Source organism: Coturnix japonica, chromosome 18, assembly GCF_054131305.1.
Source record: "Coturnix japonica strain WE chromosome 18, WE-NBRP24, whole genome shotgun sequence".
Classification (NCBI taxonomy): Eukaryota; Metazoa; Chordata; class Aves; order Galliformes; family Phasianidae; genus Coturnix; species Coturnix japonica.
Window position 1 is genome coordinate 2,353,149 of NC_140680.1, and position 22,049 is coordinate 2,375,197.

The window sequence follows — 22,049 nt, forward strand, 5'->3', positions numbered from 1 at the left end:
CCCAGTAGTTCCCTCCTTAGCCAACTTATCCATCCTTCCCTTTTCTAAGCTCTCCATTACCTTTATCAAGTGATTGTTATGCTCTGGAGCCCCCTTCTTGCAATTGTTCCAAAGAAGACAGCCACATTAATAGCAGCTTTGGGTTATACATTGTGATTATAAGGCATTGTGATCAGGCAGCACAAAAGAGAAGCTCTTACTCCGGTACTGTTCAATGCAGTACAATTTCAATGGCTCCCCCAAAAGAGAACAGCACAGTGCAAGAGAGGAACTGCTTACTTTGTACCAAAATGATTAATGGGAAACAGGAAAAAAAAAGAAAGGTAAGAATTTAATGTGCTGGCTAAAGGTTGCGAAACAGCTTGAAAAAACCCAGCTTTTCAGACCTGAAAACTTCAGTTATCTCACATGCACCTGAGCTGACCCCTTTCACTGCAAACAAAGGCACACCTCCAGCTGAAGTTTCCCATCATTGGTCCTGTCCTTCCCCCACCCCTGCTGTCATGCACTGCCTGCCTGCTGCTCAGCAGCTGGGTGCTGGCAGCTGAACCTGCTTCATCTCAGTCGTGCTGGGTGAGTTTCTATGCAAGTTTCTGTGCAGAAGGAAATTCGGGTTCCATTGGGGTAATGGTGTGGCTGTGTGCACATGCCCTCCCAGCTGCAAGAAGCCCGTTCCCTCTTATCCTTGCTCTAGGCTGGCTTTGCACTGAGTGTAAAGGACTGAACTGAGTGAAGTCCCCACTGGAGATCATCCCCATTGCTTGGATATCTCTGGAACTTCAGCATAGGAACTTTTTGTGAGTTTTCATTATGCAAAGACACAGCTTATATGACCCAATACACCACAACAGCATCTGTCCTCCAAGGACTCACTGTGATAATGGCAGGGAAAGGGACATGGCTCCTGGCTGCCACCATTGGACTTCCATCTGGAGGGCTGACAGACACAGCTGGGACAAGCACAGCAATATCCCTGCCAGTGCCATGGTCCTAGGATGTCCCCAAGGACACATCCCCAGAAGAGGCCCCGTGGCACAGATGAGCCGTGAGTGGGTCTGGCATCTCCCAAGATGTAGGAAACCCCACCTACCTCTGGCCGTGCCCCTCCCAGCCCCCTCCAGGCACAGTGGGATGCCTGCAGCCCACACTAGGGGGATGAGGAGCAGCACGCAGGGTTGGGCCTGGCATCTGTTTATGTCAAGGCTGCTGCAAGCTGCCAGCTTTTTTTTCTTTTTTTTTTTCTCTTTTTTTCCAACTTATCTCCTGTCAGCATCCTGGCAGGCTGCATCTGCGGGGAAAATGGGCAGAAAAAGGTCTAACAGTGCCAGGGAGACTACAGTTCTGGTGCAGCAATGAGTCCCAACCTGAGCCCACAGGGATGGGCAGGAGGGGCTGTGGGATGGGGCCACTGGGCACCACACATCCACTGCAGCCTGTTTGCCATCAATCCAAGAGGTCTGCGGACAAAAAAGGCTTTGCAGCAAGAGATGTAGAGGGGAGCAAGCACAGGACCCAAACCAGCACCAGCAGCAAGGCTGTGCCCACTGCACAGGGGAGCAGGCAGAGGCCCTGGCTTGCACTGGGCACAGGGTGGGAGTCTGGATTCAGTCCTTGTCTTTCACCTGGGCTGGAGGCCAGCCCCAAAATAGCAGTCCAAAAACAAGATCACATGAGAGGGAAAAAATAGCAAGGCGAAGGATTATCCATACTTCTTTGTCCTATGTGGGTTCAGTGCAGCAGCCCCAGTGACAGCAGCGCCATCGCAGCCCCACACATGCCGGATACAGCTGGATTTGTCCTGGAAAGCATCACTGCCCCAATGACGGTGCCTGTCTGAGGACACCTCTTCTCCTTGGAGCCCTTCCTGCGAGCTGCTGTGAGTGTGTGAGTATGGGTGTGCAGGCATGGCTGCAGGCAGAGGGGTGAGGGGCAGGATGACCAGCACAGCACTTGCACACCCCGACCCAGCAGTGCACATGGGGTACAGCCCCTGCGGGCACACAGCCTCACCACAGGCATTGCAGCCTCTCCCACAATGGTCTGCAATGGGCTTTTGTGGTTCCCAGGTTCCCAGAAATCCTGTGGGCTCAGCCAGGGGTGCACGGTCAGGGGAATGGTTGGGGGTTCATTTTCTTCTTTATGGACTCAGGGACTGAGGGACAGGGAGGAGACATTTCAGTGCTCAGCAATGCAGCTGCAAGGTGAGCAATGAGCCCCGGCCCCGGACCTGGGGCATCTCAGGGGGCTCCATTGACAGCAGTCTTGCAGAACGCTTTGCCACTGCTGCTCGCTCCTGGTCTGGGAGAAGAGCAGCACCGACTGCCTGTGTGCTGCGCAGGATCCTCCTGCTTCCTCGCGGCAGAAAGCAGCTCCAGAGTTAATTGTTTACTGTACCTCTAAGCAAGCCCAAGAAACGCGCATAATTTGCGGCACTCGCGCAGCAGAGTCATTGGGGCAGCGAGGTGAGGGCTCCTTCCCCTCGCCACGAGCAGGAGCAGCGCTGCCGTGGCCATGCCCGAGCCGGGGGGCTGAGCGGGGCCCGGGCCGCATCAGGGCACTGCCGGTCCCTCCACCTGCTGCCAACTGCGGCGTCTTTGTGACCAGCCGCCCGGTCTCCGCTCAGACCGCTCCAGATGCGGATCGGCTGCACAAACGCACGGTGTGACACGGCCCTGAGCCCGAGATACCCGCGGCTGAACGACGCTTCAACAGCGCTGGGGGCAGCGGGCCAAGCTCTGCGCTCTCTCCTTTACCCGCAGCAGCCACGCACAAAGCCCGCATCGGGCGCGGCTCCCTCGGGCTCATACCCCACCACCGAAAAGCCTTGAAAGCCCCGATCCGCTTTGGTCTCCTCTCCCTCCACGGGAGGTTCGCAGCAAGAAGCAGCAGCCGGACCGGGGCTGCCTGCCCTCCGTGTGCCCCCCGCGTGCCCACCGGGCTCAGCCCCGGGGCGGGGCGGCAGCAGCAGCACAGCCCGCAGAGCCCGACACGGCCATGTGCTCCGTCCCTCCCACCGCAGTTCCTCTCCAATAGGCTCGGACGAGTTTTTTTTTCTCTGTTTTTTTTTTTTTTTTTTCCTTCCCCCCCCCCCACTATTTTTTCCCTGTCTCCCCTTCGTTCCGACACCAGTCAAAGGCTCAGCCCGGCGGCGGCAGCTCCACCGCGGGACCCTGCGGGCGGTACGTTCACCCGGGATGCAGCGTGCGGACCCGGGAGGGGATGTGTCTGTGTCGGGCTGCGGGCGGGGTGGCGGGCAGGGAGCATCCCATCCCCATCCCATCTACATCCCGTCTACATCCTCGTCCTCCTCCCTTCACCATCTCACCGGGCAGCACCCAGGAGCATCCCCCCAAGCCACGGGCGCGGTACGGAGGGGCCGGGAGGGGCCCGGGTGCTCACGTGCTGTCTCTATGCTCCTACCTGGGGTTCTCCACCTGATGCTCACTCCCCCGTGGGATGTGGGGACTGGAGCAGGGCCTGAGGGGGCTCCACGAGGGCACACATGGGCCAGGAGGGGGGGAAGGAGGCAGATTTCTTCTGCAGAGACATTAGGGGCCAAACCCCCCCAAACCTTGCGGGTGTCATTGGGCTGCTGCCACTGGGAGAATGGAGGGGTTCAAAACAACGTGAATCTCATTGCAGTTCTAAAAGCTGTGGCTCGAAATTTGTATCTGAATTTGAATCCAATTTTTTTTACATGTTTTATTTTGCAAAACCTAAATTAGGATAATCCGAAATAGGAAACCTGTTTCAGCAATGTGCTGCTGGAAGATGATTATTATTAATTATTAATAATTATTAATAATAATTTCCTCAATAGAAATGTCCTGGGCAGAGCCCCAGGTCCCATTGCCCCACATGCTGTTGGTGACACGGTGATGAGTGTCAGTGGGACTCAGGCCCCTCATGACCCAGCAGCAACACCTGAGCTGCAGAGAAGCTCTGCACACACAAACATGAGTCTAGACTTCAGCTGGTTCCCAGTTGTTGCGCTTGGCAGTGATAAGCAGGACAGTGCCTGAGTGTTCTCTGTGTGAAGCAGGGTCAGCACAGCTCCCTCCATCCACTGCTCGGTGTGCAGAACTGACTTGGGTTGGAGCTGACCGCAGTTCGGGTCCAGGGAGGCCTCAGCCAGCCCCAGCCCTTTGGATAACCTCCCCTTCCAGCTCCACCCTACCCAAGGGAGAGCCTCCCCCTCCCAAGTTCTCCGAATGACTCTGGCCTCCCTCCCACTCCCAAGACCTCGATCTTCCCCCCATCCCAGCAGCTCATCACGCAGCTGGCCACAGCGGCACCTTCTATGCTGTTTCCCCAGCAGCAATGCGGCTCTGCTGCTGCCACTGCCTCCCCAGCCCTGGGGCTGCACCCCCCACTACAGCAGTGCTGTTGCTCTTCCTGTGCTTGCTTTGTGTGAATTTTCCTCTGTGCCAACTGGCATGAGCCAGCTAAAATGCTCACAAACATAGCTGGGAGCAGCAAGGCAGGGGGAGCATGAAGGAGCTACACAGCACCCGATGCACCCAGGCAGGGCAATCAGAGCTGGGGGTGTATTTTCTTTGTATTGGGCTTCTTTGGTCTGGTGTGGGCAGCAGTTACAGTTCACAGTGCCAGCTGTAGGGATAGCAGCCCCCGCAGGTTCATCTCAGTCACTCTCCTCTTGTTTCAGTGTACTTCTGAGGATGCATTCATAGAGCAGATCAAATCTGATCCTGCTAAATATTTGCTTTCTCTTCTGATGCCAAGTCAGAACATAAAAATAATACTAATAATAATAAATGAAAGAGCTTAGCCATTAGAAAGACCCTTTTCTTCCCTTAGTAAGAAAGATGGGGATTTTCCTCATGGAAGAGCTGTGACACAGAGCATGGCTCACCTGGAGCAGTCATTTCTCTGTGCAGCCCCAGCAGTGCTGCCAGTGCACATCTCCACTCCCATGCATGGACTGTGTGCACCCATCACAGGGAAAGTTCCAGAGCTCGTGGCAGAAGCAGCGTTCTGGCTTCCTGCAGGAAGCAGTCCCCTTTCAGCTCCATTTCCAGGGCTGTGTGATGCTCTTAGTGCCACGGTTGGGTAATCAAATGGTAAATGCTTCCATCCATTTCTCAAGAAGTCCATAGCTGCATGACAGGAGGAGGCAGGAAAAAGGATTTTCAAGAGACACTGCAATCCAGAACCACAAACAGGCACATTTCTGCAGGAAATAAGCTTCACTTTAGGGGATTCATTAGAGAAAATTGCAGCTTTTCAATGAGGAGGTCATCACTAACTTTTACTGCCTCGGGGAGATAACTGTTGGTAGGTGCTGACATCAGTCCCAGCTCCTGCTGCCCATGCATCCTGGGCCATGAGCTCCTCAGGCCCTTCCCATGTGCCCGGTGCCACCTCCCACTGCAGTGGCAGCAGATGCCACCAGCACCACTGCAAAGCTGCCATGGTGCATCTCTGCCTCACTCCAGTGCCACCTGCTGCAGGAGCTGCTCCTTCCTCTCTGCAACCCCAGGAGCACCACTGCAATAATGCAAGAAAATTTGCCTCCTGCATTAAACAACCCCATGTTAATAATTTCATGACCCTCAAAATGGCAGGGGTTTAGATGAGATGAACAGACACCTCTCTGAATGAGGGCTCAGAAATAAGAGGTTGCAAAGAACAGTGGAGAAAGATGGTCTTTAGCCAGAGATTAACCCAAAAGACGGTCCTTAGCCATTGGTCAGACCACCACCAGCCTGCAGCCCCAAAGAACTGAGTGCAGAGAGGACGGGCACAGCCGGCACTGCCCTCTGGCACAGCACAAGGGCTGCTAATGCTCATGGCTGGGGCAGCTTTAGATCCCCACATTCATCATTCGTTAGAATCCCACATTCATTTTGTGCAACTGGTCGTTGCTGATTATCGCCTGTGCTGGAGGCCTGGCTGGCTCTGCTCTTTAAGCCACTCACAATAGAAATCTGTTTGCAGAAGAATTCGCTGAAAACCAGTTCAGCAAGAGAGAGAGGCACTGCTGCTTTGTCACATTATCTCTGTCCCAGTATGCAGCACGGCCTGAGTGAATGCAATAATCCTCCCTTCCTCTCCACTTGTTAAAAAAGAGAGCAGCCTGACTCAGTAAGAGCAGTCAGTACTATTTACCTTACATCCAACATCAGTGTCCCCTCTGCTAATGCTGTGGGGGCAGACAGCAGCAGATCCTGCCACCCTGCACAGCAGTGCCCCGGTGCAGGACAGCGGGATGGCTGCAGGCTGTGGGCACTGCCCGCAGCATGCAGAGAGCTCTGGATGTACAGTTAGCACCAGGCCCTTCTCTTTCCTACAGCTCATATAGCAGAATGATTTGTTTCCACAGCTTCTCAAAAAAGGCAGATAACTGTCTGGATTTTCAGGCCTGGGCATTCAGCACAGCCCCTCTCCATTCCGTTTCTTCTTTCCCAAACTGTTCAGGCCTGAGCCCACCCCAGGATGACACAGAGGCACCTAAAGAGGAATGAAATCACCCTGAGAAACTGCAGCTAGCAGAGTGGTGCCAGCAGGGGCACAGATAAAGTGAGAGAACAGAGGAAAGATGCCTGTTACAGACACACGGTGGCACACAGTCATGGAAGAAAGCAGGAAAACTGAGAGGCATGAAAGGAAACCCATCACACAGAGGGAGAGAGCAAGACAGCAGAAAGCCCTTCCCATCCACACAGCTCTGTTGCAGAACACAGGCAGGAGAAGCCACAGAAGCACTTTGAACTGCTCCTCCCAGGATGTTCCTCACCTTCCCATTAGCTCAGCCCTTCCCCAGGGTGGGGAGGTGCTGCTCGCAGGTGGCTGCAGGTTAAACCAACCATAAAATGGCCATTTTCTGGCTGTGGTCCCTGTAACAGGACAGCACTGTGCTTTGCCCTCCAGGCCTGCTGCAGGAGTGGGGTTGCCCACCGGCCTGCAGAGTGACATCCCCAACCCTTTGGTCTCCTCAGACTCATTCTGGTGTGGTGTTGTCCTCAGTAAGGTTTGCTCTTTGCCCACAGCAGTCTAGACACTGGGCTGTGCGTGACTCACAGCGTTCTTGTGCTCAGAACATTTGTTCCTACTTCTTAATTTAGAGTCCTGCTCCGAGAGGAGAAATCTGGGCGTCAGCCTTAACCTTGGGACTTTTCTTCCCACGCCTCTGGCGTTAGCAGGCTGACGGTCCCACTTCTGGGTGAGTCCCTGCAGTGCCCTTCTTCTATTTCCACACCAGGTGTGCGGTGCTCCAGCACTGACCCCATCCCCGCAGCACCCCCAGGCTCAGCCACCTGAGGTTGGGGTGAGCACAGGGCAACAGCCCCGAGCCCAGCATTTCCCTCCTCGCTCCCAGCTCCACGCTCTGGGTGAACAGGAGGGGGAGATCTTCACCACCACAACTCACAGCCTGCACTGCATTGGGTGAGCTCTGCGCTGCTGTTTGTTCATAGCAGTGTGCATTGCAGATAGGAGCACTCAGATGGGTATGTTCTCCATGGGGACGTCCATCTCCCTTTATATTTAAGTTCTGAATGGGGCTTGGGGGGAGTGCAGAGGGGCACTGTGGGGTCAGCGCTGTAGGTGGTGGCTTTCATGCTGGGGAACTACAGCTGTTGGGCTGCATGTGGGCACAGGGCAGGCAGCATTGGGCAGTTTGGGGCTGACATTGCTTGGATGAGCCCTTGCCTGTGCCAAAAGCTTTGTGGATATGGTGATGCTTGTGTCCCAGGCCAGGCAGGTTTCAAAGGGGAAGGCCACAGACAAATGGTTTTTAAAATTCTGGAGGATTAATGTTGCTTTTGGGGTTTGGTTTTTTGGGTGTTTTGGTTTTTTTTTTGGCTCAGTTCAGTGTGTTTAAGGATCTGGGATGTCCCCACCTTCTGTCACCAGTGCAGCTATACTGGGTCATCTCCCCATGGTGCCCCCTCTCACCCCATGCAGGTGTCCCAGGGCCAGGCCACCACCTACAGATGTCTCTGCACCTTCCAGCCATGCCAGGCTGCAAATAGCCCATGTGGGTGGCACCTGGTGGCAGTGCTCCACAAAGCGCTTGGTTCCATCAGATGTTTATAATTACAGCTGTCTCTCCTGTGCTGTGTTGTTGGTGGCTGCTGGTGTTTGCAGGGATCAGACAGGGCAGACGGGCTGTTGAAAACTACCAGCTGTCTCCACTCTGGGCCAGGGAGAGCAGCAGCACTGGGGCAGGGCTGTTTTCCCTGGAGGTGCCGTCATCACCAGCCCTACATACATCTCATGGGGTCAGATTGATGCTCAGCTCTTCCATTCACAGGTGCTTCATGTGCTGCTGTCTGGGGCTTCTGCCAAGGGCTAACGTCCCATGTGTCAGCTGTGCTTCTCTGACTGGAAGTGAGGGTGGCACATGAACACCTGGGGACCCAGTGAGCTGTTCTGAACTGAGAGCCCCCAGAATTTTGCCTAAAGTCTGCATGTCAGAGCAGCCCACCATAGAATCATTCAGGTTGGAAAAGACCTCTGAGACTATGCGAGTCCAACCACTGACCCATCCCCATCATGCCTATGTCTTCCTCTACAACAGCAGGAAATACATAGAGGTGCCTACTCACCAGCTAAATGCAGTGGTTCATTATCCCCCTTTAATTATTCTGTTTGGATTTCTTTCTGTGGAGCCTCTTAGCCACATTTATAAAGCTTTGGCTCTGAGCTTGCCTTGCTCCAACAGAGCAGAAGGATCTTTCCTTTGGATCTCTCCTTGCATGTTCTCATGCACTGTGGTTTCACACAGTACAGCATTTCTCCAGCTCTCAGGTCATGCAGATAAGAAAATTATTATTTATAGTAGGATTTTCCCAGTAATATCAATCATTATCTCAAGCAATTGTTGCACTATTAAGTTACTGAGCAACAGCATTCATGGCAAAACACAGCCCAAGCTGTTTACTTATGCACCCATAGCTACAGTTAAAGATGTTAAGCAGCAGAACTCTTCCCGGCAGTATTTCCTCAGAACTTGACAAGCCATGTTGCCATCAGACAATGAGTTTGAAGTGCAGATAATTAACTCCCCTTGCTTTTTTTTGGTAGTAAATCACTGCTGAGCTTACGGTGAACCCAGAGACCAAGTGATTTTCCTTGGAACAGCACAGACTGAGGCTTGATTTCTAAGTGATGATGTGTCTACTGATGGTTAACCACGGGTATGGATGTGGAGTTTCACTTGGCATGGAGATGAAACCTACAGTTCCAGGCATCCTTCATTTCTCTGGTGAAGGACACAGTGCAAGTCTGAACCCAAACTCAAATCCCCATTTTGAAGCCAGAGCCAACCCTGGGCTGAGCTGGGCTGCTCTTCACAGGGCAGCTGAAGGAAGCATCCCATCTGACAATGTAGGCAAATTCCTGCTGTTCACTCCTCACTTAAGCCCCACGCCTCATTAGCAGCAGCATGCCAATGTTCTGGACTCAGTGTAGATGATGAGAGCTTGGTGTGGCTGGCAGCCAACAACAGGGTGATAGAGGAAGCATCAACAAGACTCTTACCTGGAATTAGGGAGGCATTGCTTGGGGTGGAGCCCACAGCACACAAGAGGAGAACCACATCATCCCTTGGCACAAGGGCATAGTATAGTGCAAGATCTGGGGGTGAGAATCTGTCATTTGGTGTCAGGCAAACAGCTTTCCTGGGTAGAGCTGGGATGCAAGAGCAAGATGGCTAGAGGAAAGCAGCATAAGCAGAGCAGCAGAAGGAAGCCATGAGCAGCCTGCCCAGGGCTGGCACTGCTGTCTGCCCGCCTGTCTGTGGGTGTGTGGGGTGGGAGCCAGCAGCCATGGGGCAGCCACACCTGAGCCCAGACAACCTCAGCACTCCCAGCGCTGCGGTCTGACATTTCATAGGGACAGCAGCAGTGGGTGGCAGGAGGAGCAGTGACATTTGTGAGCTGGGCAGCATCACCCAGCCTCACCTCCAGCACTCCAGGACCACAGCTGTCCTCCATCCTGTACCACCCGTCCTGCTCCGCAGCAGCCCTGCAGACCTCTGCTGCTTTCTCTAGGAAGCAGAGCACACCCAGACCCACAGCAGGAACAGGGGCATGCAACCCAGCTGTCAGCTCCAGGGGCTTCTTAAAAACCACTGCAAGTGAGAGCTGCTTTAGAACATTGAGCACTGTAGCTCAGCTACAGGGACCTGCCAGAAGAGGAGTCCCTTCCCCCCTCAGCACTGCCCCTCCACACAGTAGAGCACTCCGTTATCCTTTATACTTGCCTCCTTCGATGCTCTGTGTGCAAAACTTCTCTCCCATTGCCCTTTGCTGGAGAAACTGAGCCCTCGTGCTTCTCTGTCCAAAGTATTCTTTCCACACAACAGGTCCCACGCATCTGGTGTGCACTGGGATTAACAATCAAATCCCACACATGAAACAATGGGATCTGCATCTCCAGCCAGCACTGCTCACAGCCACGTCCGTGCTCCTGGTCCCAGCCCAGGCAGGCTGCAGGGAGCGAGACCCTCCTGGCACCGCTCCTCCTCCCCGGCTGGGCCAGCTCCAGGAGCTGCAGCTGTAATTAAGTTAATCACCAGATTGCAGGAGGGTGTGGGCGGGGAGGTAGGATCTGCAGGCAGGCAATTAGGAAGCAGATCATCACTTTGTTTTCCTGTCTCTCCACGGATGCCACTGCTTTGCTGAGATGTTGTACTGACTCCCAGCCTGGAGAAGCACAGAAACCTCATGTGGCTCGATCAGAACTCTCAGCTATAGGCACACTTTTGTCCCCAGGACATGCACATGTTACCCAAGGGCTCCTCTTCTCTCTAGGTGATGTAGGAATAGGATTGCAGAATTACAAAGGTTGGAAAAGACCTCAAAGACAACTGAATCCAACTAACACCCCATCCCCATCGTGCTGCAGGTCCCAGGGCCACCCATGCACAAGGAAGCCTCTACTGAGCTCTGAACCCGCCTGCATCCATCACGGCCTCTTATTCCAGGGTGAGGAAATTCATCCCACACAGTCAATCTCCAATACTTACAATGAATAAAAACCCCATTTTATCCAAGCAGTTTTCCCTCTGCATGCTCCAGCTGCTCTGGGAGCCCCACAGCAATTCCCTGAAGCCATACTTGTCAACCCCAGGACTGCAGGAACCCAGCAGGACATTGCACAGAGGAAAGGCAGAGCCAGAGTTCTTCTAGAATGTTGTAACTCTTCTATCCACAGGGCCTCACATGTAACAGCAGAACAGCAACCTACAAAGACCAGATCCATTCAGAGAGGTCAGAAAGGGCCTTAAGGGAAAGGAGCGGTGAGGACATAAAGAGGCAGACAGGAAAGCAGTGTGTACACAGTGCAGTAGCTCCGAAGCCTTGGAGCCCAGCCATTTTACTGGGCTTCTACCCCCCAAAATAAGACCCCTAAGTTAACTTAAGTTCAGGTTCTCTCTTGTACTCTTATTTATATAAAAACCTGATGGTTTCTTGCCAAAAGTATAATAGTAGGGGCCAGGAGCTGTACTGTGTGTGGAATAGCGGCTGCACAGTCATAAAAGGCTGAGAACAGCAGCAGTATTTAGCAAGGAGAGACAATAGGAGTGGAAAATTGTGTTCATTCAGCTTTTCTTGTGGAGTCAAAGGCAGCTGGCAAGCTCTGAGAGCCTCCTAAAAATAGGGGGGAAAAAAAAAAAGAAAAAAAAAACCTAAAGCCTTAAAGGAAATACGTGAAAGTGAAGGCGATGTTTCCAGCAGAGCTGTTCTGTTAAAGCAATCCATAGACACTCTTGGCTGTGCAGACCTGCAAGTTAAGAAGGAACCCACCCCAATCTGCACCTCACCCATGTCAGCTGTGCTGCTGGGACCCTGCACAGAGCCCACGGCTGCAGGGTGGGCTCCTCTGCTCCCTCCATCACCTGCCAGGAGGCATCCAGTGCCTTTCATCCTCTGAGAAGGGTTAAAGGAAAGAGTCACTTCCAGTAAATTGCACAACACTGCTGGCCTTGATTAATGCTCAGCAAAGCACTGCAGCTTGTCTAGCTCATCAGGTGATGAGCAGGCTGCTGCCCAGGGAAAGCCCAGTAGCTGGTGTGGAGTTGAACCACCACAAGCAAAATATGAACCAGTGGAAATGGCTGTGAAAGTTGGGCTGGGTCCCTCAGAGAAAGGTTAATGCTTTGAGACTGAAATGGGTCTGGAGCAGGTTCAGGGCTCCAGGCAGCAAGAGAGAAACTGGCTGTAAGCCAGATCTCAGAGCTAAGCAAGCACCAGCTGGGGAAGCTCATATCTGGTTCAGTGCTGCTCCCTGGGCACTGCTCCAGACAACGTGATGCTGGAAACACAGTAAGCACAATTCCGCAGAGAGGGCAGCAGTGAAAAGTTTAAAGCATCACACAGCCAGGACCTGTCTTCTGAGCACACAGCAGTCAGAGCAATCCCAGCCCCACCTGCAGCACCACTCTGAGCACTGCCCAGGATGGGGGCACTGCCAGGCACAACTCAAACTCAAGGGAAGAGGGGGCTTCTTCACTCCTCCTCAGATATCTCTTGCTGTTTTGATGGAGGCTTGTAACACAATGGAAAACGCAGCAGAGCAGCAAGTACCTGGGCTGCAGCAAATAAGGATTTACCCAAGTGCAACAGTCATGGGCACAGAAACAAAAGAAAATCTGCTTACCTTTAGAAAGCCTCCAGTAGGCAGAAATCTCCAGTGAGATGCCTTTGCCTCCACTGTCAGCCCTTAAATGAGGTCTGGGAAGGGGTGGATCCTGGCTCCAGCCCTTCCATCACGCAGGTACATTGCATGCACCTGAGCTTCCCTGGTCTGGCCCTGCCTTCCCACCAGGTGCTCCATCACTGCTTCAGGCTGTGACTCAGCATTTCTGCTATAAGACCTTAAAGGGGCACATCTGAAAGAAAGGGATGAAGCCTGGGAACTGACTGAAGGGGCTGAGATGGCTGGGCATGTTTTCAACAACAGCAGTGAAGCCTTATTTCCATGGTTTCAGTTCTTAGTGATCAAAACTTAAAAACAAGAATTGGCACTCCCATGTATTTTTGTCTTCTGTGTGCTTTGGGGATCCACTTGGAGGAATAGTTTCTCCTGGCTGCTCTTTGCAGGAGAAGTTGTTTCTAAGAACCAACCTGGCACCAGCTCAACCCTAATGCAGCTGTAACGCAACTCAGTGCTCAACTGATGTTTTCACAATCTTTAAATACCTATAAGTAGTGACTGTGTTGTCCCATAGTATGGCTATGGGAACAAATAACTCTTAAAGTCATTTTCTGACTTACCAGACGTTACTAGATTCACCCAGTGCCCCATCTTTTTTCATAAACCCACTTCTCTATAAGCCCAAAGAATATTGCCTATGAGAGGCAGAATTTTCATGGTGGTTTAAGTGCAGCCTCAGTTCTCTTGGCTTTCTGTTACAGCTGGGAGGTAAGGCTGCACAACTGTGATATGGTCTGGATTCAGAATCCCCTTTTTCCACATACAATTGGTCACTGTGCATAAATCTCCCCCTCAAGGCCTGAGCAGTGGAAGCCTCCTACACTCTTACTTATCTAAGATAAGTTCTGATCTAAGTTAGATAAGTAAGGTAAGTTCTTATCTAAGATGTGTTCTGATCCTCAGCGTGTGTGTGCCTGGGCCAGGTGGACGCCTCACCACAAAGCAATGCTTGTTATGCAGCGTGCTGCCTTGTGTTGCAATTCTAGTCACAGCCACGACAGGAAGGTATAATAGTGGTGAGAACCATTAACCTGGGCTGCTTCCTCCTGTGGGTTCCAATCAGACATTGGGTGGTTTCCAAACATGTATTCCAGTGTATAATTTTAGCTCGTGCGTCAATAGAAAGCAAAAAGAAAACAAAATTCACTGTGATACAATTAGAGGGACTGCATCCCTGCTGCCAGCAGGACGACCCCGATCCTCCCACTGCAGGGAACAGCACCTGCGTGATTCACCTGCCCCGGCCCCATCCCTCCCTGTCCCTATAAGCACAGCACTGCGGGCAGCTCACCATCCCGCTCACACCTCCCATCTCCCACAGCCTGAGCCATGGCCGAGGGGGAGATAACCACCTTCACTGCCCTGACCGAGCGCTTTGGCCTGCCGCTGGGCAACTACAAGAAGCCCAAACTCCTGTACTGCAGCAACGGGGGCCACTTCCTACGGATCCTGCCGGACGGCAAAGTGGACGGAACACGGGACCGGAGTGACCAGCACAGTAAGGACCGGCCGGGCTGCTTGGTTCTCCTGCTTGCTTGCATGTCCTGCATTGCTTGGTCAGCCTTACCAGCAGAAAGCAGCCTGATATGAGTGTGCAAGAAACGGTGCAGCCAGGAAGGGCGGCCAGCAGGGGTGGCAATTGCAGGGATGTAATTGAGGGGTTAATTGCAGCATGCAGGCAAGCTGACAGCTGGAAGATCAGGGAGGAGCTGCAGCCCTGCACACACACGAAGCCATCACACCTGATTTGATGGCATCTTTGCATGTCCCTGGGTCAGGCAGCAGTGGCACTGCACAAGCGATGCCCTCAGGCAGCACAGCTGTGCTTCTTACACATGAATCAGGTGCTGGAGCTTGGTGTGCTGAACGTGTTGTGTCTGTGTGCTTTGTATGCAGCATCCTCTCATCTTCAGTACTTTCCCTTTCCCTTATGTGGTTAATTAAGTTCCTGCAGGATGCAGGAGTCCAAAAGAGGCAAGAACAAGGCTGGCCTGGCCCACCTGCAGCAGCACCTTGCCCCCAGCAGCTCCCCTAGCTGTGCCACCCATATGAGGCACAAAGCAGCTGTGTGACACTGATGACACAGTGGTACAATGGGTTCTGTTAGGGAGCTTTAAGCTCTGGGGACCGCTGCAAGTGCTCAAGAGGATTTGGGAAGTGAGATCCCAAGGCAGTTTGACTGGATTCTGCCCTGCCCAGCTTAGTCTTTCCTCATGCTTCAATGAGCAGCAGCATTCTAGGTACAAACACCATTCCCTGCTCCTTGCAGCATCCCAGCAGCCATGGGGACAGCCCTGAGTCCCCATCCTCAGGCCCTCCAGCCCACTCCTAACCCCACCAGCCTGAGTCCTGCAGCCAGCATCTCCTCCCCAGCCACTCTTGCTCCTCACTGGCTGCCAGCCAGGCCATGTGCTGGGAAGCCCTGCCCGCCAGGAACCCCCTGCAAACAATCCTGTAAATGTGGATATCTGACCAGGCAAATATTTACAGAATGAACCTAGTGCAGGGCAATGTGCCAGTGGGAACTGCCCCTATGGACGTGAAGCACTGCACTCTGGGGTCCTGCCCATGCACTGCCACTGGCACCACTGCTCCAGAGAAGTTCTTATTTTTATCTGACATCGCCTTGTCAAGTGCTAGGCACAGAATGAAGGAGGATATCTAAGGGGAAACAAAAAGTCACTCATTCTAGGCCACTGAACCCAGCACTAATTTCATTCCTGGTCCTTCACTGCATTGCTCAGCTCCCCGTGCCTTCAGCATGAAGTGAAAAATGTTACATGAGCATTTCAGAGCCTTGAGGAGGAAATAAGGCCATGCTCCTTTCCAAAACCAGCCTTATCTTACAGGAAAGAGGTAACAATGCTCTGTGCCCCACTAAGGATTCACTCTTTAGGCATTGAGTGCTAGAGAGACATCCCCAGGGCTGCTCTACTGCACTGTTCTGTGTCATGGGCTACAACCTTACAGAACATGGCTCATGGGCATCTGCAGGATGTCTGCACTGTTATTCAGGATGAGGACCAGTGCCTTCCCTCTGCCTGCTGCCCTTCTGCAGCTTACAGGAGGATCCAATACCTGGGTGTATGACCCAGCTCCCCAGGGCACAGACCCTGCCACACAGCAAGGCATGGTGCACTGCAGTACCAGTACCTGAGGTCTGTCTGTCCTGAAATACCTCTTCATACGTCACTCCTTAACTATCTTGTCAAAACCACAAAGGAAATTTGCAAATTAGAGTCCGAATTAAAACCCCAATTTCCTGTGTCCCATTCCAGCATCTTAACCAAAAGTCAGCCCTTCCTTTGATGTAAAATAAGGCAAAAATTGGCCTTTGGTTCCCCAGACATGGCTGTGGAGTTTCTCTTAAGGGGAGGGCACAAGGAGATGTTATTATTACACTCTGTACTGTTTCTCTTAAACTCTTTATAGTTCAGAACAAAAACACCCTGCTCACTTTCCCAGCACCTGGGCCATTATCTCTCACCACTTTCCCTTTTTCCATGTCCCTATTTTCCTTTTTACACTATCGTTGTTGTTTTAATTTTACTTCCAGTTCAGCTCCAGCTCAGTGCGGAAGACGTGGGTGAGGTCTATATAAAGAGCACAGTGTCAGGGCAGTACCTGGCAATGGACACCAATGGGCTCCTGTATGGCTCGGTAAGCTGCAGCACAACATACAGGGGCCTGGGAAGTGGGGATTCACCATCCCTGGGGCAGTTCCAGAACATGGGGATGTGGCATGGGGGACATGGTCAGTGGGCATGGTGGGGTGGGCAGGGGTTGGGGATCTGAGAGGCTGTTTCCAGCCTTAATGATTCTGTGATTCTATGATCTGGTGTCCAGGAGCTGCAGGACACAGAGTCACCAAAAATAATCCAGGTCTTTGAGATCCATTTATAGCAAAGTGCACATCCCATATCCCTTTTGGTAGGCTTCTCAGCCTTGCCAAGGAGATGCTTTGCTCCCCATACTCGTGGGCTGTGGGCATGGGACTGCAAAGTGAGTCAGGACCAAGTCAGAAGCCAAGCCAAGACACATACTGTACTGTGTGGTGGGCACAGGGAGAGGGCAGCAGCCCCCACGATGCACCCTGCCCCATGGCACCCCACTCACTAACCTCCCTACAACTCTTTTCCAGCAGCTACCGGGCGAGGAGTGCCTGTTCCTTGAGAGGCTCGAGGAGAACCATTACAACACATACATCTCCAAAAAGCACGCAGACAAGAACTGGTTTGTTGGGCTGAAGAAGAATGGGAACAGCAAGCTGGGGCCGCGGACTCACTATGGGCAGAAGGCGATCCTCTTCCTCCCATTGCCAGTGTCAGCTGACTGAGCCCCATCCCACAGCCCACAGCCACCCCTGCCCTGGCACCGGCTGCCCATCCCCGCTGCCCCTTTCTGGTGTTCCAATGAAGAACCAAACATGCCCCAAGCTGTAGGTAAAGGCTTGAACCAAACCGGACCTGAGCTGCTCAGCCTTGCACGACCCTTTGCAGCAGTGATGAGGAGCCTCAAGGACAGCCATGCATGGGAGTGTGTGGCTTCCAGCCCAGCTGCTGTTGGAACCCAGCACCCCCAGTGCTCTGTGTAACCCCATTTATCCATCCAAGTATGCTGCTTCCAATACTCCTTCAAGCGACTTCCAACCGTGCTGTTGTTTGTGTTACTGAGAGCCCAGTGAATAGCTTGCAGATAACTTCACCATACTAAGCCAAGCTAATGCCAGCCAGGAGCTCCAGGTCCTCAGCATCTTAACCTTCCTTAGAATACTGCTGTACCTCATGCTAATATCTGTCACGTTATTTGTATTTATTTATTAAGTAAATCTGTCTCTTCCACAATCCGTTTGTAAGTGCAGATAGCACCAAATGCCCTGACGCTGTCCTGGAGAAGCTGGAGCAGAACTGGAGCAGCAGAAGTGCTGCAGTTCATGTGGCTGAGGGGCACAGTGAGATTCCTCCTGGGTGACAGCTGGGTTGGGGACACAAAGCCGGAGCTGCATGGCTCCTGAATGCTCTTTTCAGTGCTTCCTTCCCTACAGCCCCTCCTGCTAGGCCTGGTTTTCTATACTGGACAGCAAAGGAAAAAAGGCATTGTGGTCCATAGCATAACATAACAGTGTTAAACATTCCTCTGTTCAAATGACAGTTCTAGGTCAGTGGTGAAAAGCGCTCCTCTTTTGGTTAGAAGAAATGGATAATCACATTTATTTAACCTTTATTTTTGTATAATAAATCCTTGGAAACTGCAGAAGTGTGTGTTTGGTGGGAGCACTGCACTGCTCTGCAGCTCTCTGTGCCTCCCGCAGTGGTTGGCTGGGACACTGTATCAGGTGTGTCCTATTGCACTCACTGTGAGCACACATAGAGCTTGAGGAACCACAGGCATCACCTCCCAGTTTTCAGTTACAACCCACAAAAGCCCAAAGGCACACTTTTACTGTATACACTAATTAAAACATTTTAATTAGAAGAAAGAGGGAAGTAATGTTTGCAAATTTTACACAAGCAACTTCCCCTTCTTCCCCTCGAAAGTGAACCCCAGCTGTAGGATACACCCCTGCATTACAAGCAGACCAGGTGCTGCTCCTGCACAGGTACCTGCGCCCATTCTGCAGCACTGCCTGATCTGTGCATCAGAGCACACCCTGTGCAACCCATCTCGAACACAACCCAATTACTAAAGGTCAGAGAGCAATGATCTGTCAGCTGTGACCCATCACAAGCAGTGCACAGGTACAACTACCTGAGTGCCCTTTACACCTCAGTGCGAGCAGCTGCACTGTATGGGGCTGGGGGCAGGGCTCAGCACGCTGCAAGAATGGCATAAGGGGGCCCTGTGCAGGGTGTGGGGCAGGGCTGGGCCCTGCAATCCCCACTCACATTGCTCCTACAAACTTATAACTACTTAATAGCAGAGCATGAGAGTTGTGAAGTCTGACATTTAAACTGGTACTTAGCAGCACTGGGCCTGAGTGTCTGCCAAAAGCCCAGCAATAGGGCAGTGGGAGGGCAGGGACAGGAGGATGACAGGAGGATGAGGAAGGATGACACAGGCACGGCTCTGTACCTAACTCAGAAGTGGGTGACGTTGGTGATGGCACACAGAGCTGTGAGCTGGAACAGGGCAGAGTGATGTGGACAGAAAGCAGCACCAGCAGCTTGCTTAAACATGGTGACAAATCTCCCTGTAAAACCCCTTGCTGTCATTCAAGTGAGAAAGGAATGAGTGCGTGCACAGAAGAGCCGGGCTTCTAATTAAACTGGAAAGTTGGAAAATATAACCATGGGTTGAGCTGTGCTGCCTCCCAACACCTCATTAACCACAGAGCGTTCCTCTCGTTAGACTTCTGCACTCAGAAATGAGCAGCTCTGATACACAACACTGACACCCAACTGGGGGAAAGTGTCAACACTTTGTCTGGAAAATAATTCCCAGGGAGGCCGCAGTGATGGCTGCAGACAGACCAAGGAGGGACGGCGGCACCCGGGGAAACCACACGGTGCTCAGAGAGCTTTGTCCTCAGGGTGAGAGGTGAGCGGAAAAATAACACTTGGAAGGCTCAATGAAAGTATCGCTTAAAGATCTTCCCCAGGAGGTGTGCGGCTGTCAGGGGGCAGCGCTGGTGCCACCGCTCGGCCCCCAGGAGGGCAGCAACAGTGCGGGGCTCCGCGCTCCGCTCAGGGCTCTGCCCCGCGGGGTGTCCGTCCGGCACCGTCCAAAGTCGCAGCCATCGCTGCACGAGGGAGCGCTGCAGCTTTCCCTCCCCCCCCTTTAAATCTCACCCTTTACATTAAATAAACAACTCCCTGACGCGCTGCCAGTTGCTTGGAAGGAATGTAAATCTGCGTCTAACGGCTCCCATCTGCTCTCCGCGGATTACACGGAAATGCCCATGAAAGGTAAAGGCTGGGACGGGTTGCAGGGGCTGGTTGCGGTCCGCCGCTGCCCGCACAACCCCAACCAGAGCCTGGGTCTCTTGCTGGAGAGACAACGCAGATCAGCTCCATCCCTCGGAAGCCCCTCATCCACCGGATTTAATCCAGCGGATTTAAACGAGAGCAGAAATCCCGAACGCAGCGCAGCCTCTCGCGCCCGGAGCCGCCGTCCGCGCTGTCCCCGCCGTGTCCTCCCTCCGGCCGCCAGCAGGTGGCAGCGCCGAGGCGCAGTGCGCGCATCGCACGGGGGGATCGGGGCTGCCCGGGTCCCGTCCGGGTTTCGGCCGCTCGTAAAGGAGGCGAAGCGCCCACAGCTGCGTCCGCGTGGGGACCCCAAACGGAGTGAGGGGGCACGTCAGGGACACACGGCCCCCATGGCGCAGCGCTGAGGGCACCTCCTCGCCCCCTTCCTTCTTGTGTTGGGGTGGGGAGCCCCCCCCAGCAGCGCCCATCCGGAGTAACGGGAGTCATGGGCTGGGGAACCCACGCGGCCAAGGATTCACATCCCCGCGGGGAGCAGGCAGGGAAAGAGAGGCTGGGCTCCTGCGAGCCGGGATGGAGCCTTGGATCACACGCAGAACATTCGTCCCACAAAGCTGCTTCTCCTTTTTCCTTCAACCCAGCGGGCTGCTTTGCCCGTGAGACACTCAGACCAAGCCTGAAAAGCCAAAACAACTGAAGCAAGGAAGCCTGAAATAATCTATTATTAAACTCTGGGAATCCAAGCAAAAGGAAAGCTTGGGTTTCCGCAGCTTTCCTGTGGTTGGCATTTTGGAAAGCCGGCTGGAGGACACACACATCTCAATACTGGGCGGCCAGGGAGAGGGCTGCAGCCACGGAGCCATTGCCATTATCCCCATCACCATCCCCAGAGCAGTCCATTGTCCCAACACACTGCCCCTCTGGCCAGGGATCTGATACTGTGTCCATCCGTTGTTTAAACAAGAGCGGCTTCCATGGTGAATGTCACATTAGGATGAGTGGAGGAACTCACAGGAGCCTGAGAAAGTTCCAGCAAACTCTCCAACTCAAAGCACAGCCGTGGCCTCCCTGCTGTCTTGCACAGGCTGGGCTGTTTGTAACACGCACAGCAAATTGTTCCGGTGGCTCTGGGAGACGACTAACGGCCGCTCCCTGATCAGGTCCCGGCCATAGGGAGCGCTGCTCACCGCCCACCCCCCTCCCGGGGCCCCCGGACAGCTGCAGCTCCACTCGGCGCAGCCCGGAGGCGGTTCCTCGGATCGCAGTTACCTGCTCCTCGGCCCTTCCTGGCTCTCAGGCTTTTCCCTTCTCTGCTAACTTGGTCCTGCAGGAAACTCTGCTTCCCACATTAAGCAGATTGCCTGCACCAGAGCAGACAAATACATTTATCATGCTGAATTCCCGAGCCATTACACTGCAGAGTTTCCGGGATATGAATCCTCTGTCTCTCATATCCTCCCCGGCCCTGTTTCCGGAGTGGGGCTGCTGGGCATTCGTCACCCACAGCACACAGCATCCCTCAAGTCCACTCAGAGCCCGACTGCACCAAGGGCACGAGCTGCAGCTGTGGGAATGTTTGGGATGAGCCCAAACCACTCCCCACTACCCCAAAGCCACAGTTTCACTGCAGAATGCCTCCTCTCCCTTTTTCCAAACCCAGTTTTCTCTCTTTGGAAAAATGGAGCTGGGAAGGAGCATGGGCACCTGCATCCAGATGGAAGAACTGACCTCTCCAACCGACCTCCCCAGCACAGGGAGCAGCAGGGCTCACAGCTGAGCAGCAGGGTCAGGGATGATTCTGGGGAAGCTCCGTGCAGCACCACAGGGCAGTGGTCACTCTCAGAGCTGAGCAGCCTCATCCCCACATAATCCCATGTTGCATTTCAGATGTACCCGCAGCCTCTTTGGAGAGCTAGCAGTGGACTTCTCTGGGCTGCCCTGCCTAAAGCATCCGAAGCTCATTTGTCTTGCAGCTGAAGTATGTTTTTTCCTTCTGAGATGCGAACAATTTCTGTGGATCCATCTGGATGTTATTAGGAAAACGTTCCGGGTGCATGGAGGCTGCTGGCAGCTCCTCACTCGCTTCCTCTGTCCCAGGCGTGCGAGGCAGCGAGCGACGCACACGAGGAGTTGGGGGTGTGGGTGAGGGTGCTGGCATGTGAAGGGCAGCAGTCAGGTGGTGTGGATGGGTGCTGAGCCCCCAGGACATGCCCAGCACTGTGAGGCCACACAGGGATCAACCTCAGTAATAAATGTGCAGGTGAGAAGGGGAGCACAGGGCAGGGACGTTACGCTGCCCAGCTCTTGCTGCCCCATTCTGCTCCTCCCCAGGGTCCTCCAGGTGTGCCAACCTTCCCAGTACAGCCAGCACCATCTTCCCCTGCCCTTGTGGGGATACAGAGGGACATGGAACAAACTGCACTTATGCAAGGACTCCTCACT

At 53.4% G+C, this 22,049-nt stretch overlaps 1 protein-coding gene and 1 long non-coding RNA gene across 7 annotated transcripts; one reads left to right on the plus strand and one right to left on the minus strand.

The window, feature by feature from the left end:
* Positions 1–1,707: 1,707 nt before the first annotated feature.
* Positions 1,708–17,937, plus strand: FGF1 (fibroblast growth factor 1). 6 transcript variants are annotated; one of them, XM_032447396.2, is made up of 5 exons: positions 1,746–1,876; positions 3,130–3,179; positions 14,006–14,182; positions 16,241–16,344; positions 16,829–17,937. In XM_032447396.2, exons 3-5 carry the CDS (start codon positions 14,014–14,016, stop codon positions 17,018–17,020), a joined length of 465 nt encoding a protein of 154 aa, XP_032303287.1. In that variant the 5' UTR covers positions 1,746–1,876; positions 3,130–3,179; positions 14,006–14,013; the 3' UTR covers positions 17,021–17,937. The 6 variants fall into 6 exon arrangements, with proteins under 6 accessions (XP_015731001.1, XP_015731005.1, XP_085375261.1 ...); XM_085519134.1 differs by lacking the exon at positions 1,746–1,876 and adding an exon at positions 10,873–10,952 and having other exon boundaries at positions 3,125–3,179; positions 16,826–17,937; XM_015875515.3 differs by lacking the exon at positions 3,130–3,179 and having other exon boundaries at positions 1,708–1,884; positions 16,826–17,937.
* Positions 10,982–11,918, minus strand: LOC116654042 (uncharacterized). The gene is made up of 2 exons (XR_014935594.1): positions 11,792–11,918; positions 10,982–11,210 (listed from the first exon to the last, which is right to left on the minus strand). It is a non-coding gene; the product is annotated as an uncharacterized LOC116654042 (long non-coding RNA).
* Positions 17,938–22,049: the final 4,112 nt, after the last annotated feature.